The sequence below is a fragment of the Cydia fagiglandana genome, chromosome 15 (assembly GCF_963556715.1).
Source record: "Cydia fagiglandana chromosome 15, ilCydFagi1.1, whole genome shotgun sequence".
In the NCBI taxonomy this organism is placed as follows: domain Eukaryota; kingdom Metazoa; phylum Arthropoda; class Insecta; order Lepidoptera; family Tortricidae; genus Cydia; species Cydia fagiglandana.
In genome coordinates, this window is record NC_085946.1 from 18,357,828 (window position 1) to 18,378,674 (window position 20,847).

Here is a 20,847-nt window from a genome sequence, read left to right on the forward strand (position 1 = left end):
TATCGGCCGGGACACCATGCCTCAAACCGGGACATGTCCCGGCGTACCGGGACGTATGGCAACCCTATACTAGTGGTGTATATTTTGTTAGTCTCTGTAACTACAATAAAGGTCAGGTACCAGGTACCAAAGGTTTTGTATCGCTCCCTTATTTATTGCGCAAGGGGCGGGCATTGCGTACGCGGCGATGACGATCGACCAATCAGCGTCGGCGAGCGTCACAACCTTTTGCAAAAAAAGTTTGTAGGTAAATAACTCTTAGTCATAACACCAGGGCACTAACCGCGAGCAAAAATGTTTAGTTTAGTGTATTATTACGGGGACAGGACACTTAAAAAACGTTTAGCCTATTTACTTTGCTCGGGGACATACTATATACTTACAAGAACCCAAAAAAAATTATTAAAAAGCATCTCATTGATGTTTTATATGGAATATATAAAGCATCAATGAGATGCCCATCCCATCCCATATACAGTTTTCATTTTATTGGACTACGATTCTATTGTAATCTATTGTAATTTAAGCTTTGGGTTTCAAGACGTGTGGCAGGTCGTTTAAATAAAAAGAAAGATGTCGACTTATAAAATATTTATTGAACTACGATCCTAAAGTAAGCTATACAGGGTGAATTCGTTAAGGTTTGGGTTTCACGACGTGTGGCAGGTCGTGCACGCCGCGGACGCACTTCAGCTTCACGCCGGGGCAGTCCTTTAATCTGTAGACAAGAGGACCAATTAATCGTGGAAACTTGTTAAACTGTAGGAAACCCCATTTCCTGAATTGCCAGTAAGCAATTGGCCCAGTGCAATAGTACATTTTTTGATTTTGTTCAATATGGGAAAGGTCGAAAAGCCGGTAAAACACCACAGACAACTAAATTTCTACCTGTCAAGTCCAGGCTTTAGTGCAATTGCAAAAGTTCCATCTCTACACGCTTGTTGGCAGTTACTATAAAATGCTCGTATCTCGTAATGTTATATCTCGTATTGTTGGTAGTACTAGTAATTAGGTAGGTACATTGCTCCTCGGTAAATTATATTACGAAGTCATAATAAACTGTAGGTAACAAAAACTTCTTAATGACCTAATTAATGATTACCTACACATATAAATTCTATTTGTGGTTTTAGCCTAAGCAAATTAGAAAAATCTGCGGAAATAATTCGTGTAGTTTTGAAAATTGGTACAGGCATACCTTGTGGTGTCCAGATAAACATACTAAAAGTCCTCGAGGGTAGGGGGTGTGCTGGGGGTGTAGAGGGGGGTTGAAGGTACTTTTTTTCATATTTTTGCTCATATCTCGAATATCTGTACGAATAGCATTATAATTACTTCAGACAAAAGTTTTATCATAAAATTTACTACAAATTTGGTTATGTTTATTTTTACTCTGCGATCAATACTTTAGGAGCTACAGGCTGTTAAAGTTAAATAAGTGATAAAAAATAGACGGTTTAAGAAAACGTCGTTTTTTGTAATTGTTCATCACAAATAAAAATATTAGCTTAGTGTAGGCAAGCTAAGCGACCTGCTGATAAAATATAAAAAAATAGGCCATGAGCATGTCGGGGCATGCTCAGTGTAGGGTTCTGTAATTACCCGTCTATCAAAATAGACTATTTGCCATAACTCAAAAACAGCTATATCGGTTAGGTTCGCAATATTTTTCCTTGAAAGTATTTACTAAGCTCTGTTTTCACGATTTTTTTCATATTTTTTGGACCCATGGTTCAAAGGTTAGGGGAACTAAGGGGTAAATCACAACTTTTTTTCTTTCAGGCCGATTATTTCCAAAAATATTAAGTTGATCAAAAAATGGTTCGTGAAGACCTGTATTCATTTTAAAAGACCTATCCAACGACACCACACACTGTGGGGTGGAAGCGAAAAAAAAAATTCATCCCCACTTTAATGTAGGGCAACCACCATAAAAAATATTTTTTCTAGTTTTCATGTTTAAATTTGACACGAATATATAAATCAATTACGCTGACAAAGTCGTAAAATATAAATTAGAAAAAATATTTTTTAGGGTGGCTGCCCTACATTACAGAGGGGATGAATTTTTTTTTCGCTCCCACCCTATAGTGTGGGGTGTCGTTGGATAGGTCTCTTAAAACGAATACGGGTCTTCGAGAACCATTTTTTGATAAACTTAATATTTTCTGAAATAATCGACCTGAAAGAAAAAAAGTAGTGTTTTCCACTTTAGTTTTCCTAACATTTAAACCATGGGTCCAAAAAATATGAAAAAAATTGTGAAAGTAAAGCTTAGTAAAGACTTTCAGAGAAAAATATAGCGAACCCAATCGGTTAAGCAGTTTTTGAGTTTTTGCAAATAGTCTATTTCGACGAACGGGTAACTACGGAACCCTACACTGAGCATGGCCCGACATGCTCTTGGCCGGTTTTTTTGATATTTTATCAGCAGGTTGCTTAGCTTGCTTATTCTAAACTTAAATTTTTATTTATGATGAAAAATTACGAAAATACGACGTTTTCTTAAACCGTCTATTTTTTATCTCTTATTTAACTTTAACTCCTAAAGTATTGATCGCAGAGTAAAAATAAACATAACCAAATTTGTAGTAAATATTATGTCAAAACTTTTGTCTGAAGTAATTATAATGCTATCCGTACAGATATTCGAGATATGAGCAAAAATATGAAAAAAGGTACCTTCAACCCCCCTCTACACCCCCAGCACACCCCCTACCCTCGAGTACTTTTAGTATGTTTATCTGGACACCACAAGGTATGCTTGTACCAATTTTCAAAACTACACGAATTACTTCCGCAGCTCGCCCAAATTCGGCTTAATTTGACGTGGCTATTTAATATTGCCCGTATTAGATTTACACACTGTAAATAGAGTTTTATACAAATTATTTATGCCAGGAACCCGAATTTTGAATTATAAGGAGACGGGCGGGATTTTGAGGCCATTTGGTTGAATTTTACTGACGTGAGTTTGTAAACTCTTTTCACATGTGGCCGATACTGTGACTATCTACGTCACCTACTCGTGTGTTCATTAAGCCTTTTTCAGGCTTAGTACGATGTATCGACCACATACGCGCCAACAGAATTTCAACTTTAGCATTCCGATTTAAGGTTCAAACTAGATTGCACTTTCGAAAAATGTGCTTTGTCTTTAAATGGGTCATGAAAGCTATATGTACAGTATGTGTCTGGCCATGGGGCTTTAATTCCAGGGCTTGATTTTACTTGCTAAACTGAGCTACTTTTACTATGGGACCAACCATAAAATCGGGGAAAATTTATGGCTTTTCCATAGAAAACGTCGTCGACATCTGATCAGCCAAAATGTATGAAAAAGTAAATTTTTTTTTTGAGATTTCGGGGTTGGTGCCATAATAAAAGTAGCTCAGTTTAGCGAGTACAATCGAGCCCTGGATTTAAAGCCCCATGGTCAATAACATCCTGTATATTTGGATTTTTTGGGAGTCCTTGTAGATTGGTGCGGTCTGGAATAGGGTTGAAATTATACATAGAATGGTTACTCACCTCCCCACCCTAACTAGTACAATGTTGTGTTCTTGAAGATTGTGCCCGATGCCAGGCACGTAGGCCACCATCTCCTTGCCGTTCGACAGACGGACCAGCACGCACTTGCGGTTGGCCGAGTTTGGCTTCTTAGGCTTCTTTATGAGAGTCTTTAGGACGACACCCTGAAAGCAATACGGGCATGTGATGCGGAGGGATGAAAGTCATGTGACGAGAATGATATTACGAATGAATGTGGAGGGAGGTACGGTGGAAGGACTGTTTGAGAGATGATATGAACGAACGCGAGTGAATGATGAGATGACGGGCGACAGAGAGGTGTGGAAGAAAAATACATGCTGGGCCGATCCCAAGTGAATGGGACAAGGGCAAGCCAGTGATGTTAGATTATAATATAAAGTAACAGTATCAATATTTCACCGCATGGCCAAAAATACTATAGGAGGTCAGTGAACTAATTATGGGATGGCACGTCTCCCAGGAGGCCTCCTGCTCAGACCATAGATGGATTCGCTTCAATCTACTAGCATCTAGAGACACACCAACCGCCCGGAGGAATCCCAGGAAAACGGACCGAGCCACTTTTAGGAAGGTCCTAGGGGAAAGCCTTGACCGGCTTCCACCGAGGGATGACCTTCGGGAACCGGCTCAGATAGAACAGCAGGTAAATATCTTAACTGATACCCTCGTAGACAGCTACCACAAGGCGTGCCCCTTAAAACCACCGGCAAGGACTGCCATAAAGGGTCACCAGTGGTGGGGCCCAGAACTGGAGAGACTCCGGGGGAAAACCAGAAGACTCTTCAACAGGGCCATGAACACAACGGCTGAGGTGGACTGGGATAACTACTACGAAGCCAAGGCCAGGTACAAAAAAAGATTGCGGTACTGGAGATCCCAGTCATGGAGGAACTTCTGCAGCAGCATTGAAACACTTGACCACGCCAACCGGGTAAGGAAAACCTTAGCGCACAAGCCCACATCACAATTGGGCTCACTGCGTAAACCCGATGGCACATACACATCTACCCCTGCAGAGACCCAACGCCTTCTCCTGGTAACTCACTTCCCAGGATGCGTAAGTCTCGCCGATGCAGATCAGCAGGACGAGGAATACAGTATAACGGACAACAACTGGCAAATGGCGCATAGAGTCGTCACCGCTGAGAAACTCAGGTGGGCCATAGACAGCTTCCATCCCTTCAAGGCAGCTGGTCCGGATGGGATCTTCCCCGCTCTCCTACAGTGGGGTCTAGGACTCATCCAGGAAACCCTGACTGATATCATGGCAGCCTGCCTAGCCTGGGGGTACGTGCCCAGGAGATGGAGAGATGTGAATGTGGTATTCATACCTAAACCAGGTAAGAACGACTACACAGCTGCCAAATCCTTTAGGCCCATCAGTCTCACATCATTCCTGCTGAAAACCTTGGAAAAACTGTGCGACAGGGACCTGAGGGACCGGGCGCTAAAGAACATACCGATGCACAACAACCAGCACGCGTACAGCTCAGGTAAATCTACGGAGTCGGCTCTACACATGGTCGTAAGCCGCATTGAGAGAGCCATCCATGGCAAAGAAATGTGCCTCGGCACATTCATTGACATAGAGGGCGCTTTCGACAAGACTCACTTTTCCAGTATAGGGAACGCCTTGGAAAGCCACGGCGCTGAACCCGGACTAATAAAGTGGATCATGAACATGCTAAATCAAAGGACAATAAGGTATGTAGGTGAACCGCAGGCCGTAGCGGCGGTGCGAGGATGCCCTCAAGGGGGAGTTCTGTCACCTCTGTTATGGAACCTAGTAGTCAACAACCTCATAACCAAACTGAACGAGGAACACTTCTACACAATAGGCTACGCTGATGATCTGGCAATATTAATATCAGGGAAATTTGCCAGTACAGTATGCGACCTCACCCAGGCAGCTCTTCGGATCGTGGAACGCTGGTGTAGAGAATTTGACCTATCAGTTAACCCCACCAAAACAGAAATGGTAATGTTCACCAATAAAAGGGTACTTGGCAACTTTACCAGACCAACACTTTTCCAGACTGAGCTACAGCTGACCGATGAAGTTAAGTACTTAGGGCTGACTCTCGACAGTAAACTCAACTGGAACAATCACATCAACAAACGCATAGACAAGGCGGGAGTAATCTTCTGGCAGTGCAGAAGGATGATTGGTAAGAGGTGGGGACTTAACCCGAAAATTACCCTTTGGCTCTATAAGACCATAATCCGCCCCCTACTCTGTTACGGTGCTCTGGTTTGGTGGCCAAGAACAAACCTAGGCAACGTACGAGACAAGCTACAAAGACTCCAGAGGCTCGCATGCGCGGCCACCACTGGCTGCACGAGGTCCACTCCGACTGCAGCCATGGAGGTCATGCTAAACCTTTCACCGCTGCACCTACACATACAACAAGAGGCCAGTCTCTCAGCGGTAAGGTTACGAACCCTCAATATATGGTCTAACACCACAGGAGCTCTTCACACAACATGCCTGGAAAAGTTATACAGCGAGTTTCCGGTGCTCATGGCGGGTACGGATCGAACTCACAAACAAGCCATTTTTGACAAAAGGTACAAAATACAATTATTTGAGGACGACAACTGCGAAGGACTCAATCCCCGGGAGCTGAGAATCTTCACTGATGGGTCCAAAACAGACAGCGGATCAGGCTCTGGAACCTTCTCAGAAGACCTGAACATGTCAATCACCACTCCGCTGGGAGCCCATAACTCGGTATTCCAGGCTGAGTGCATGGGCATTATTAACGCGGCGGCTGCCATCACTGCAAGGAAGGTAGTAGGATCCTCCATCCGCATACTCTCCGACAGTAGAGCAGTCTTAATGGCCCTAAAAAGCCATATAATCACATCCAAACTTATACACGAATGCCACGAACGACTAATGGAGGTATGTCAGAACAATAAGATCACCTTACAATGGATCAAAGGACACAGTGGATCCCGAGGCAACGACGCCGCGGACGAGCTCGCCAGACAAGGATCGGGTGCGGGGGCTATTGGCCCGGAACCGATCCTCCCGATACCGTTTAGTAAGGTACGCTCAATGCTGCTGGCACGTACAGGGAAACTACACACAGAACACTGGCTGAACCAAGCTGGATGCAGACAGGCCAAGCAAGCCATGCCTAGCATGAACGGTAAGCTCACAAGGACGCTCCTTCAACTAGGAAAGGTTCGACTGAGTATGGTAACCAGTGTCATAACAGGTCATGGACTTTTTAACAAACATCTTTTTATAACAGGTGTAACAGACAGTCCCCTATGTCGTGGGTGCATGGAGAAAGAAGAAACAGCCTCTCACGTGGTGCTGGAGTGCAGCGGATTGGCCCCATACAGGGCAAAACATCTCGGATCCCCGAGAGACCTCCCCGAGGTCCTACTCAACATGAAAGGTTTGATAGGATTCCTCGAGGAGCTGGGCTGGCAAGACTAGCCCACCCCCTATCACGCAAAATAGGCGCAAGACGTCGAGTTGCGGAAAATCGCCCGTACTACAATACAATACAATACTATATGTGCCTAGTCTGTATCTTTGGGTATTTCAATAAAAATAAACAAAATCCATACTCTCAAATGGCTCCTTAAGCTAGTTAAAAACATTTTTGGGCTTGTAGATCAAATAATGTAGGTTAAAGTCAGGTCGTTCAGTGACAGATACTGGCGGTTTTGTATTTGGTTGGTTAACCAATAAATGTTATAACTACCCGAATTATTTGTTTACATTTATTTAAATACCTAAAGATACAGAGTATAGGTACAGTCAGAATCAAAAAGGTAGTAACGGCCAAAGTAGCCAAATATATAGGGACCCGTCCTTATTCTTAAGGTAACAAAGGTATCTTTTAAATACCTTAGCAAAGGGGTTTCCATTGAGCGGGTTCCGTGACTTCCTGTGTTTGATGTGCGGGCCTGTGCGATGCATTTGTGCTAGCGACGCCATGGTTCTGGCCAATAGGGACTGTCCAGGTGTTGGCAATAAAGATGGTAGTGCTAGCGGCTTCGGAGCTGGCGACACGGGCGCTGAAATAAAAGAAACGGTAAAAAACTGGTACAAGCTCTAATCGTAGACCAGTTCATGGTACCATAAAATTTCATTGTCACAATATTACATCAGAAACCTATTGATCTTCTTTTCGTCAATATTAATAATGAATACAAAAGAGGTGCCTCTCCGGACGGGTTGCTATATCTACTTTCTAAGACAATTATTATCGTCGTTAAAACCACAATACGAATAGCTGAATACCCAACTGGCTTGCGTGTGCGGGACGTGCGCGTGTGCGTGCGCTAAAATGTTGGAACCGCACACGCACACGTCACGCAAGCGGTGTGTCGTCTCTCATAAGGATCTGTATACGACACGTCACGCACACGCAGCCGGTGTGCACAGGCCTTAAGCAGTGTTTATTACTAAACAATTAGGGCACAAATGTTACGTTACGTCTTTACTAAATAGCTATTCAAAAGACAGCTTCATGTGTATAAAAGAAAATCTATTCAGCACGAGAAGACGTTTACTCTAAATACAGTTATGATCAGTTATCCATTTAAAACAGGGAAGTCTAGACTCAGAACTAGAGCTAGAGATTCATCAAAACACGGAGTACACTCACGCGCAACGAAAACAGGTCACTTTAAAAGAAATTCCCGTACAACGTAGCCCGTTTTCATAGCCGCTGAGTGCAGTTTTCCGATCGTTCATCACTCGCCGTCATCTCGGCTTTGAGTTCCGCTCGATCGTGATAAATTGTGCAAATGGCTTCAAACTTCACAGATTGACTTAAGTTTTGCAATTTTAGAACTCGGCGAACAGATTAGGTTTGTTAGATTTTAAGATAAAATACGGATTATATCGCGTATAATTCATTTAAAATACATCCAGACGTTTCGAACCCTCAATGCTACACTGAAAAAAAAGAGTTAGCTGCACTCATTGAGAGGTAATCCCAAAAATAACTGGACTTAACCTATAAAACAAAATGTTGTGTATATTCTTTTACATATTTTGTTACTGTTATGCAAAAATTTATTTCAGTGTACGTATCCTTAAGTTTTCTAAATCCTTATAGCCTAATTTGATCACAAATTATTGGCAACAATCATAAAACGACACATTGCCGAGTACCAACCCTTTAAAGCGCTACATTTCAATCGATTACTAAGTTTAAACATGGTGTTTTATAATTTATAGTACATATAACCGTAGGATATCCCCAGATATCGCTGGTGCGACATGGTGGAGGCGGACCTGCGCGAACTTCGAGCCAGAAATTGGCGAGAGGTCACACAGGACCAAGAAAAGTGGCGCTGTATTCTGTCGGAGGCCAAGTCTCATTTTGGGTCGCTGAGCCAACGGAGTAAGTAAGTGTAACCGTAGGATCCAGCTTTTTAAACAATGCAAATCTATATCTCACGAAAAGCTCAAGAGCAATAAACGATGAATCACTACCGTTATTCAGACCGATAAGCTGCGCAGGTGCCAACACCACGTTTCCAAGGATAATCCCCAAATAAAGACACAGTGTGACGCTTTAGTATCTCTAAAAGAACAACTGCTATAGCAAAATATACCTTATACATATAGTAACAAGTATAGCATTTAACAGTAATGAAAACTAAATGAATACAGTTACAAGATGGTAGGCGTTGCCGGCAGCGCCCTCGGATTGTGTCAATTGTAACGATTCGATGCGCGAGCGCATGTCAATGTGGCATGTTTGATTGACATTGCGCTGTGTGGTCCGCAATACATATTGATATTATGGAAGGGATGAGGCGATTTGGCAGATGTGAAACCGTTACTTTTATAGCTTTTTGATGCTAAATCCAAGCGGGACTTAGGTATAGACACTTACATGTAGGTACATAGCAATAGGTAGGTTCATTACAAGCAATAGATTCACGCGCGCATAGGTAACCACAAGATAGATCATACCTTACATACCTATTACCTAAGACAACTCTAGGTTCTAATAATTTGCTCGCGTAACTATCTACATATATATAGTCTCGATTATAGTTTGGCAAGATTAGTTTGTCAGTGTTAAGGCATGTAAAAATAAATCATTCTGTATTTTTTTTATACTTAAAACAATGATGATAATATTTCTTTTATTCTACTGTTACTTACTGACAATATTGGTTTACCAAAATATATTTTGTCGGTGAACTTAACAATACATCTGTACCTAAGTTTGCGTCCATTTTTATCTTTTTTATGTTTTGTTGGTAGGTCTAAGTAATTTAGCTTTTTCCGGATGCAAATAAAACTTGTCAAATTTTAAATAGCTCCAGATCTGATCTGAAACAAAACTAATGCCCCATAAGTTCTTATCTTAAGATTCGGGTATATATGAAAAAGGCTAAATTCAGAAATTAAAAAGGCTATTTTGAAAGGGTCTTGAAAATCACATCTACGTTAACAATCAAACTTTGCAAAGATTTTTAAATTAACAAGAAACCAACCCGAAATGAAAAATAAGCAAATATCTTCCCCGAAATCCGAAGCACATGTTGCTACAAGAAGGTACAGAAGTCCTGTTTGTCCAGCGCTGGGACAACAAAATAGACTCCTTAGGGACCTCTAGTCACGTACTAGCAGCAACATATTTAAATGACCTTAGGTAGACTTTATCTTCATTGCAATAAGGGTCAAGTTTGGTCAACCGTTCTGTATGTACGTCGTCCAGAAATGTATGAGTTTTGTCGCGTATTGTTAGGGAGTTTTTCTTGTAGTTTGTTGTGGGATAATCGGCAGGACACTTGCATCTGCTCACGCAAGCAAATATTAACAATATTTTGTGGTGCGAGTGATGAGAGATGAGCGTCAGCAGTTATAAAATAAGATGAAATCGGCAGCATACGCATCTGAGGTAACTACGGATGGTTGCCGAATGAGAAGATTATATCATTGGACTGAAAGTCGAAGAAACCGCATATTTTTAAGAAACGATCTTCTAAATCTTGTTGAGGTAAATGTTAGCTAGTTAATTATGTCAGAATGGTATCATTATGCACGGTAGGTTTATAAAATTTTATAATTAGGTATATTGACAGTGAGTAGACTAACAATCTTAAGCGCAATTTAACTAACACGTTGTTATGAGTTATGATACTTCGAAAATAACATTTTTGTCAAGTCAGCAAAATATTTTCTCTGTGTGGAGAAAATATCAAACATCGCGCACGACGCAATATAAACCTCGCTGTCGCTTACACACTGCACCGTTTGCATTCGTCCAGAAAGTACCTGCTCTTTTTGCGGATTATAATCCGCTAATAGTGGGCATTGTCCACCGTCCCATCTTTGACAGTGTGACTCCGGCAAAAACCACAATGGGCAAGAGTTGAGCCACCAGGCGTTCCAAGAATCGTCAATCATATTTTACACCATTCACTTCGAATTTCAACTTTAAACACAACGCGTACGATCGCTTTTACAGCTACAGGATTACTTTATAACATGCACTCGCGACAGTTAAGTCTCCGCCCGCTGGCGCTTGTGAATTAAATCGTATGCCAACGGAATAAAGTCGGTTTTGCCTCAATTTTGAAGCGGATTTCGTCTATTGATTGTGTAACTTTATCAGTAAACTGATTTGCTGATGATTCTAACGCGTTCGCAATTGTAGCCCACAATGGGCTGGATAATAAGAAATGTGCAAATCTTAGAGCATATTACGTAGTAGTGTTTGCTTCATTCAACGTTGTTTTCTGGGAAGCAAGGATTATATTTGCTAGTTTTGTAATTGGCTCGCGCGAAGGCGTGAAGTGTTATGGAATTGACCAAAGGAATGTTAAAATAGAAAAATTTAATCCATCTTTTGAGTGAAAGTTATATAATGCTTGAGACGCGTGGACATTAAATTAAAATATTGAAAGGAACTGGACAGAAGGGTATATGGTATATGGTATTTATTGTTAAGTTATAATTTGTATGGTTCATAAACTGTAATTCGAAATATTTTTTTTAATACAGTTCCTCAAAATGTGCTACTTTACGTAGCTGTTTAGCGTGCGGAAAGTTGGTTATCTCGAACTAGTGCTTTTTACTTTTCTAATTTTTTTAAATTTATACTTGTTCCAATTCACGACTACTTATTGATGAGTGTTAATATTAGTTTCCTTTAAACGTCGTAATCAGCATAAAAACCTACCGTTAATGTAAGAATACGAAAAATATTACATATTTCATATTTAATTACTTACCTCTTCATCATTATAACACGTTTAATTTTTAATATTGAAAATTCCGTTCTTAATAAGTTGACTGAATGGAACGGAATAGCTGTCAAACGCCCATAGATATAATATACTTAAAGACGACGTCTAACCGAGCTGTCACTGTTACCACTTTTGTTTAGTGTACGATTAACAATGTTTTTCTTATTTTTTCGCAACTGTATTAAAAAACGTCGTTCGATACACGTGCGGAAATGTCATTCTTCACTCGTCCCGTATCACTTCACATATCTCGGTACTCGTGAAGTAATGACATACCTTCCGCACTAGCATCGAAATGTACTATTTACTAATCAAACATCAGCCCATATTATAAATTTAAAACTTCGATGCTTTTCATAACATTTTTTTTTCCTAAATAAGTATTCATGGTTGTCGAGGTTCAATATTAATTTTAAAAGCATATACTTACTTATAAACCTTATAGTACTTAAGTATGTATGTTGAAGTTAGTATAAACAGAAAAAAAAACATTTATTTACATACAAAGATGTATATCTAGTGGTACTTACTACTAAACGAAATTAATAACTAGGTTAAATCTAAAATTGGCCCCTGAGGCATTGTACCAAGGATGCTGCATGGCGGGATTTCCTCGCTGTATCGCAATGCTGATACGTTGTGCGGGGAAGCCGCCAGCTCTTCGGTATAAACTATATACACTGAGGTAAATAAATTAACGGAATGGAATTATTTAATGCAAGAGTCGGGAGATGAAGAGCCGACCGCAATAGAAATCACCACTTCCAAGAATTTCAAAGAGCCGCGACGGTTGTTGTCAGTGGTCTAAGAACTCTAAATGTTAGATTTTTTGGGTGGCTTGAAGAGCCGCATGTAGCTCCCGTGCCGCGGTTTGCTGACCCCTAACTTAGTGAAACCATTCACTGATCGAATATCTACGGTACCTATCGATATACTTACTTCATAAAAAATGGCGACCGTTGGCTCGTTGGGTGGATGACGTTCGAAAAATCGTGGGGCACTTTTGGTTGGTTTTCTTCATACAAAAAATACCGGTATAATTAAGTTCTTATTCGTTCTTTGGTTTATTATTTCATTTTTAATTGGTCAATCTAATAATAGGAAGTCGTTAACTAAATACATGATTCAGTCCTGCGGAAAGAGCATAAAACAATGAACAATATTGGGCTATTTTGAGATTTAAAAAAACCGGTTCCGAGCCCAGGTTGAGACTAGCCCAGTACCGGGATAAGTGGCGTAGGTACACGAGAGAGGCCTAAGCTCAGCAGTGGGCGACTGAAGGCTAAAATGATGATGATAATTATTATAAAAAAATCCTAACATGCACATTAGTATCCTTTTCCAATAGCCTTCTTAGCTCAGTGAAGCGGTCAGGCGTCCGGAAGCCAGCACTTTCTTCCCGTGGGAAGAAAGCTGCCCGGGGAGGTCCCACGCAACAATACGATGTGTTTAATGCCAAATGTATGGGCATTGTGTTTGGGGGTGGTAACGGGCCTATGTGGAAGTGTTTTCTTGAGTCTGTATCGCGTATTTGAATTTATTTATATCCGTTTACTAGAGACTAACAATCCACTAGACATTAATGCATGCACAAGTTGTTAGGTACTTACATATAGGTACTTAGTTCTATTTAATTGTCAATGTTGGAATAGAACTTAGGGATTCAGTGGATTGTCTCCCTGCCCTTATAAATTGTAGATGGAAGTTAGACAAAACCAGCCGGCGTATTATGGATGGCTTTATCCATCTTTATCCTCGTGATAAAATAACTGTCACTTTTTAACCCCGTGGGATAGAAAGTGACGGACACCCTTTTATCATGCTGTCACGTAGACAAGAACGACCATCATATCCGTACAGTATGTATTTCAGCGTATAATTATAAATTTGCAAGTAAGATACAGGGGGGCTAAAAATAACCGCATTCACGTTGCCAGGAAGGTTTTGAGATTATACCTACTGAGCAACTTTTACTATGAAACCAACCCTGAAATCGCGAAAACAAATTTGGCTGTTCATACATTTTGCCGGGTCTATTTTCTATGGAAAGGAAATTATTTTTCGGGATTTCGGGGTTGGTCCCATAGTAAAAGTTGCTTAGTATAATTCTAAAACCTCCCTAGCAACGGGATTTTTTTGCCACCGTGTATAAATCCTACATTATCTACCTAAATAGCATCTCCTTGCATAGCCGACCTGGCATATGGTCAACACAATACACAAATAGCCAGAAACATGGACATCCAATGAAAACCTCAAGTCATCCCGCACAAAGCTGGGGTGTGAATGGGCTTGGACAATGTGGTCACTGTATTGTATCAATTGTACTGAGATCAACATCTTAACTGATCACTGGTATCCCTTATGTCTATGCCTTAAGGCTCACATAAGGTCAGCTAACAGTGCCAATTGTACTGCAATCCTTTCCAAATGTAACGTCGGCCACAAAAGATGTTAGATAACATAACTGAGATGTCAAAAAGATATTGCTTCTAAATATAAATGTTGGTATTATTCTTATAAATTGCGGATTCAGAGTCAAGTTATCTCTCTATCAGGCGTTTTGAAGATCGATGTGGTTTTTAAGAATATTTAGAAAGTAATTTATCGGTCTCTTTAGTCAAAACTACAATATTTCAACTAATGTAGGTATTGTTCAAACGCAACCGACCTGAAGGAGTTTAGTATTATTTTACTTTTAGTTATTTCAACAACAACAATACTACGCTTGTCGGCTTCATAGTGAGAATAAGTTATTATTCTGAATAACGGTGTACAGTCAGCAGCAGAAGTCGCTATGCACTCCAGGTGCTCAAAGAGAGGGAAACGTTTAAACTGTCAAAAAGTTGTTGACTGTCATGGTAGTATTTACTTGTGAGCGCTCAACGTGTCACAAATATGTTAACAGTCGCTATTCATTAATTTCTACACTTACAACAAGTCATTGATACCTTAGCTGTCAAAAAACCAATGGTATCTAAGCGGTCAACGTGTCAAATATATCTGAACAATATGGAAAAATAGACTTTAAAGCATACAAGTATGGTCGAATATTGAATAAAAGATAGCCATGCTAATTTCAGGTAAAGCGTTTTGACAATCATCGAAAGCAGTACAGTCTTGTCATCACATACATCTATCTCACGTTTTGCCCTTCAACCATTTGACAGGAGCCTTTCGGTCAACTTACTGCAAACTATTTCTTTTAACAGAATCGTCAAGACGAATGACACATAGCAAAAGCTAACTGAAGCCGAATTTAGAGCCAATTGTCAAGGCACGTCGTGGTCTCAGTAACAGGCGTTTGCTTTTCAAAGCAGAGACTGCGGGTTCAAATCTCAGTCGTACGCACCTAGAGATTACAGCTTTTTGTTTTTTTTTTGGGTTTCATTTCTTTTATTAATTTGTGTCTTCTGGTTTTATGTTAATTTCGCATTAGTTTATATAATTTTTGAAGATAATGTCACATGTAGCGTATGTACGACTTTCTATCAGGACGTTGTAGGTTTGAACCCGCAGTGGGCGTTACTTAGATTACTCCTGTGCGGAATGCCATTTGATATTTACTACTCAGAAATCACGTTTGTTGTATGGGAGCCCCACTTAAATCTTTATTTTATTCTGTTTTTAGTATTTCTTGTTACTTATAATAGCGGCAACAGAAATACATCATTTGTGAAAATTTCAACTGTCTAGCTATCACGGTTCCTGAGATACAGCCTGGTGACAGACGGACGGACGGACGGATGGATGGACAGACGGACGGACATCAGAGTCTTAGTAATAGGGTCCCGTTTTACCCTTTGGGTACGGAACCCTAAAAATGCTGGTCTCTTCGAAAACTGACTAAATTGAGACCTACAAAATCGATATCTAAATAGAAATAATCTTAGTTTTATTTTTCAAAACGTTCGGGGTTCGATTCCCGAGCTGAGTACAAATTTTTTTTAATGTATGAATGCAGTTTTCGTGTTACTAAAATCGATGACATGATTCCTAAGAAGAGATCGGTGTATATCTTATAGTATCAGATTTTCCCATACTGGCCGATCTAAATGGGCCACCCTGTATAGTATATTTTACTACAATAAGTGGGCTAAATAAATATATTAACATAGGTATATAATATGATCAACAGTTTGGAAGAACAGCCGCATGACAGTTAAAATAAAAAAACCAATCATTCTAGTAGAACCTACTTATTTATTGTATAAGTTTGACACTTAACGATAAAATACTTCTTTAAGAAAGGAGGTGTCAATTCGTAGTGCTACAGTATTTATTTTAAAGTTAAACAGATAAAATGTTGATGCTTAGTTACCATTGAAATAACAACTGCTTAGCAACTGGTGGCACCCTGGCTGCTGACGTACGTGATTGGCAGTGCGTATAGGTATTAATGACAGCAGCTTGAATTTGATTGCTTAGTTACCACTGACTTTTTAACCGTTATTGTCATTGTGATTAAATAAGCATGTATGTGTTAAAGAAAAACTCAGAAGTTAAGGTATTTGTGACGAAGTGAAAGCCTACGTGAAAATGACATCTTAGATGTCCTTATTTTTGTGACGATTGAAGTGTATATGTTTTCTTGGACACCTTGCCCGCTCAGGTATATCTGCTGCTGACTGTACTAAGAAATTATGATAAAAATTATCTTAAGCCGGAACCTATGCAATATTAAGGAAAAAACGGTAAGTCCACACGGAGGTCCCGCGGCGTCTTTTGTTTTCAAGTTTCCAAAACCGTTATTCCGAAAACTACATTAATGAAACCTCCCAAATATTGACAATACGGATTACGAATTGTTTCAATGCAATAACAATGCAACATCCACCTTAAACTTATACAGTTAAGGTTGGAATTTGAATGTGTTGTGGAGATGATGGTATCGAGAATTAATCCTGTCCATGCGGAAGGGTTCCAATGACAGGCGTGTGACAGCCCTTATTGACCATAACAATTATCAATCTAAAAACAACCTTATACGTATACGCATAAAATTCAATTTCCCTTAGTCCTAATTATGGTAGGCGATGGCAAAGTGAAATGGACCTTGATGAGTGATATTAAGGTTTGTTTTTGATTGGTGCGGGTGGCAGATGCTTGTTTAGTGCAGATGTGAACCACATCATGTGGTTCATGTGTTGGGCAGTTAGAGCAATTGCAGTTGTTGCATTTTGGTGACGAGTTTTTTGTTTATATAATTGCTTTTAGTGATACATAGGAAACACACACCATCATACACAGGAAACAATGTTCTTCAATAAATAATGTTAGGAAGGCAATAGGGAATATTATGCACAACTCTGAGTAGGGGGCGCCACAAACTGTAAACAAACTAATATTTTAAACTTTCGCGTTTTGAATACAAACTGTCTTGATGCATTAATGGCATATTTATTAGTAAGAAATAATCTGTGAAAACTTGTCAAAAATACTGTTTAAGGTATATAATACACAATGATTTTTAATCGGTGATCACCAATTTTTCTAATTCAGTCATCAATGGCGATCACATTTAACTATGAAACAAGTCGCCAAATCGCGAACAAAAATTAAGTCTCTCATAGAAAATATCAACATCGGACTAGCCCAAATGGATGAAACAGGCAATTTTTTTTTTGTGATTTCGAGGTTAGTCCCATAGTTAAATGTGATCGCCATTGATGACTGAATTAGGAACTGATGGTTCCTGATCACCGAATAAAAATCGTGTATAGGTAAGTATAGGTAAGTTACTCTATGGTTCATGGTTTGTGTGAGTGCTGCCTCTCCGCCTCAGGCGGCAGAACATTGCAGTATTATGGTAACATTCCATTTCTGACTGCAGCTGCACTACTACTACTGAACGCGTCGCTATTATTGTCAATTTCCATAGTAGTAAAATGAACAGTAATGCAGCTGTCTTTGGAAATGGACTGTCACCTTTCACTCCCTATTGCAACTATGGGAGAAATGCAACTAACTAACCATATTGAATAATTTTACGCTTTAGACTCACTTGTTTTTAGTCACTCGTGCGACAAGTTTCGGAGAGCCTAGGTCTCCTTTCTCAAGCACTAACAGTGCGAGCAGCCCTCACTACCTAACTAATCATATATTATACAAGAAGTGAGTTAACTAATCATAATTATATTATACAAGAAGTGAGTCTAGGGCCAGAGAAACTTGTATTTGGATGGTGTTTAGCAAAAATGAGTCATCCCACATCCATTTTGCAGTAAAATGTCAACTTTTTGAGTTGACATCTTATTGAAATAACTGATTTGCAAGACCGAAGTGATCCCATAAGTGTTCCGTAAACAAAGTTTTGTACGGAACACTAAAAAATCATGTGGGTTGACACATTATTGCTTAACAGCATCCATTTATGACACATTTATGCAAGTCATGAAAGAGAGTTCACCCTTGGCACTTATAAGTGGCTCCAGCTCACTCACTTCTTATTCTTTGTTTTTTAGAGTAGTTGCATTTACCCCACAGATGCAATTGCCCTGGCTGACCTTAGCTACATTTAGGAAATAGCAGGTAAAAATAAATTAAATGCATGTGTGAATAATCTTTTTAATTTAAATAATTCTTTCTATAGCCTTGTAAGATTCTATTTTGTCAATATATTTGTGTGTTTTTGATCTATTGGACCCGTAGCCACAGAGTTCAGTCATTTTATTTTGATTCATACAACTCCAAATATAGGTAAGTAAGTATATGACATTTACGAACAGTTGAAAGACCCCCATTCTGAGTCATGGCTTGGCCAACAGGTCTCCACCGCCATACAGCGGGTAACGCTGCTAGTGTGATGGGGACCTTTGAAACTGGCATGGCTCAGAATGGGTTTAGTTTCTTAGGTTTCATAATACCACTTCTTATGACTGCTACTCATAATTATATACTGAGCTGTGCAGGGTGCCTACTCACCAAAAAGAATAGATAGTAAATTTACTGCCATCTATCAACACATGACTAAAACTCAAAACGAAAACATATAAAATTATCAAAAAATGTATGTACTTATATGGAGAAATGATTTTATTATTTTTATATCATTTTGATCCATGTTCATTCACTGATATCCATGTGTTTAAAATTGTTAAATATGAAACGGTGTCGTCACGCCATCTAGCCGAGCACAGGCTAAAGGTGTGTGTGGCATCTATCCGAGAATGACTTTTTCTTGATTTCCGAGGCACGTTTTTTCTAGAGATGCAACGGATAGTTGTTTGGCCGGATACCGGATACCGGATATCCGGCCTGGACACTGGCCGAATATCCGGTATCCGGCCGCCGGATATTCGGCCGGCGGAACTATACCTACATTTCGGTTTTTCAGGTGCGCATTCTGCAGGTTTGACCTGTTTCCTAGTAAACGTTCGCGCGGACTCATTTCTAGGTTCAAAATGAGTGCGCGTGCAAGTCAGTGGAATGATTAAATTGTTTTAAAATAATAAACAAGTACGATTATGACCGTGTCTGTTTCTTAAATCCAATTTGTTTACTCCGAAATCAAGCAATGTTACTATCCGGTATCCGGCCGGATAGCAGGCCACTATCCGGTATCCAGCCGTATAGTAAAATAATGGCCGGATAGGCCGGATACCGGATAGTAACCGGATATCCGGTGCATCTCTAGTTTTTTCCTTAGACAATATTCATCTTATACGAAGTTACATATGTCTTTGCTACTCACAAGTGCCTGGTAAGTACCATGTTTATGTTTGTAGCAATTGTAATTGTTTCTGTATAAAATTTGTTTTGACAATACAGTATTCTACTCAGATATGTTAAATTAAAGAATTGTAATTGATAAATACCTGTAATTGCTGCATATTGGGTCCTAATTCCAGCGGAGACGAGAGATAACCCTCTTCGTATAAGATTCATCTAAAAGCAATATTCACCATGAAATTACTAGCACACACTCTCGGTAAATAAACTTTGCCTATAATATATATTTATACTTACTTTATGATACAGAAAATAATCTTAAAAATCTAATTTGTACAAAATTATGTTATTATTGAAATTATAACCTCAATAAAATACTGACATTTGACAAGTGACAGCTGTTTTTAGAGTTGCCAGGACATTAAAATTAATCTCCAACATTTTATTTGTCATCGTATTGCTATTCGATGGTAGATGGCGCTAAAATCAAAATTTGATTTTAGTTATTCTATCGTCCACTAGATGGTATAGTTTGCGAAATATTTAACTCTTGAGAAAAATGTTCAAAATATTATGTTCTCAAAAATAAGTTAAGGTTTTTTTTAGTATCTATACGAATATTCGTTGTTAAATCAGTAAAGTCAAGGTTGTTTGTTTCTTTCAGTTAGGATTTCGGGCAAAAGCTTACCATACAGTTGGATTAAATAAAACTTCCGTCGTAATCTTTCTCAAGTTTTATTAGATCGCTTTTCGAATATTATACTTTAACATTTATATTGAAATTTTTACATAATCCCGAAAAAGGTCCTACAGTTGAAGAATATCTCCTTACAGTGTTTTTTAATGTCAAAACATTAATTTTCCGTAGGTAAGGGGTTGTGCACAAATCACGCGCGGTGTTTTCGGTTACTTTTTGACCCCCCCTCCCCCTTGGTCATATTTGGTGAGGTTTTTGGCTACCCCCCTCCCCCCACACAACCTCACGCGTTTTTTTTTGTTTTTTTTTTCATTCGACTTAATTTTAAGATAAATAGTATAATATATAGAAAATCTTGTTTATTTTTCTATTTTCGTTAAATAGACTCGCTATTTAGAAGTGCAGAGTGAAGATTTATGTTTAACGAAACCGAGAAAAAGTATGTTCATGTGGTAGGTTTTTCTTCTGTTTCATTCACTGTAAAAAACGTGAGGTTTCTTATATCCCCTTCCCCCAACGTGATCTATCGTGATTTTTTCGTGACCCCCCTCCCCCTGTATAACCTCGCGTGATTTGTGTACAGTCACCTGCAATAATATGTTACACAATGAAGGCCGCAAAAATATCTGACACGATCTTATTCGTAGAGCCATAAGAGCGTGTCACATATTTTTGCGGCGTTCGAA

At 39.4% G+C, this 20,847-nt stretch overlaps 1 protein-coding gene across 1 annotated transcript; it reads right to left on the reverse strand.

Moving 5' to 3' along the window:
- Nucleotides 1-578: 578 nt before the first annotated feature.
- LOC134671503 (small ribosomal subunit protein uS12m) lies at nt 579-19,881 on the reverse strand. Its single transcript, XM_063529368.1, has 5 exons — nt 19,762-19,881; nt 19,611-19,680; nt 7,421-7,590; nt 3,532-3,695; nt 579-718 (listed from the first exon to the last, which is right to left on the reverse strand). The coding sequence occupies exons 2-5, from the start codon at nt 19,678-19,680 to the stop codon at nt 637-639; spliced, it is 486 nt and encodes a 161-aa protein (XP_063385438.1). The 5' UTR covers nt 19,762-19,881; the 3' UTR covers nt 579-636.
- Nucleotides 19,882-20,847: the final 966 nt, after the last annotated feature.

Bases quoted from the DNA above. Each gene is read 5' to 3' on its own strand.
- LOC134671503 (XM_063529368.1), bottom strand. From the start codon at position 19,680: ATGAATCTTATACGAAGAGGGTTATCTCTCGTCTCCGCTGGAATTAGG. The intron at 7,591-19,610 runs GTATTTATCAAT...CTTTTATTTCAG, and splicing joins CCAATATGCAGCAATTACAG to CGCCCGTGTCGCCAGCTCCG. The intron at 3,696-7,420 runs GTATTTAAAAGA...TATTGCTTTCAG, and splicing joins ATGGAAACCCCTTTGCTAAG to GGTGTCGTCCTAAAGACTCT.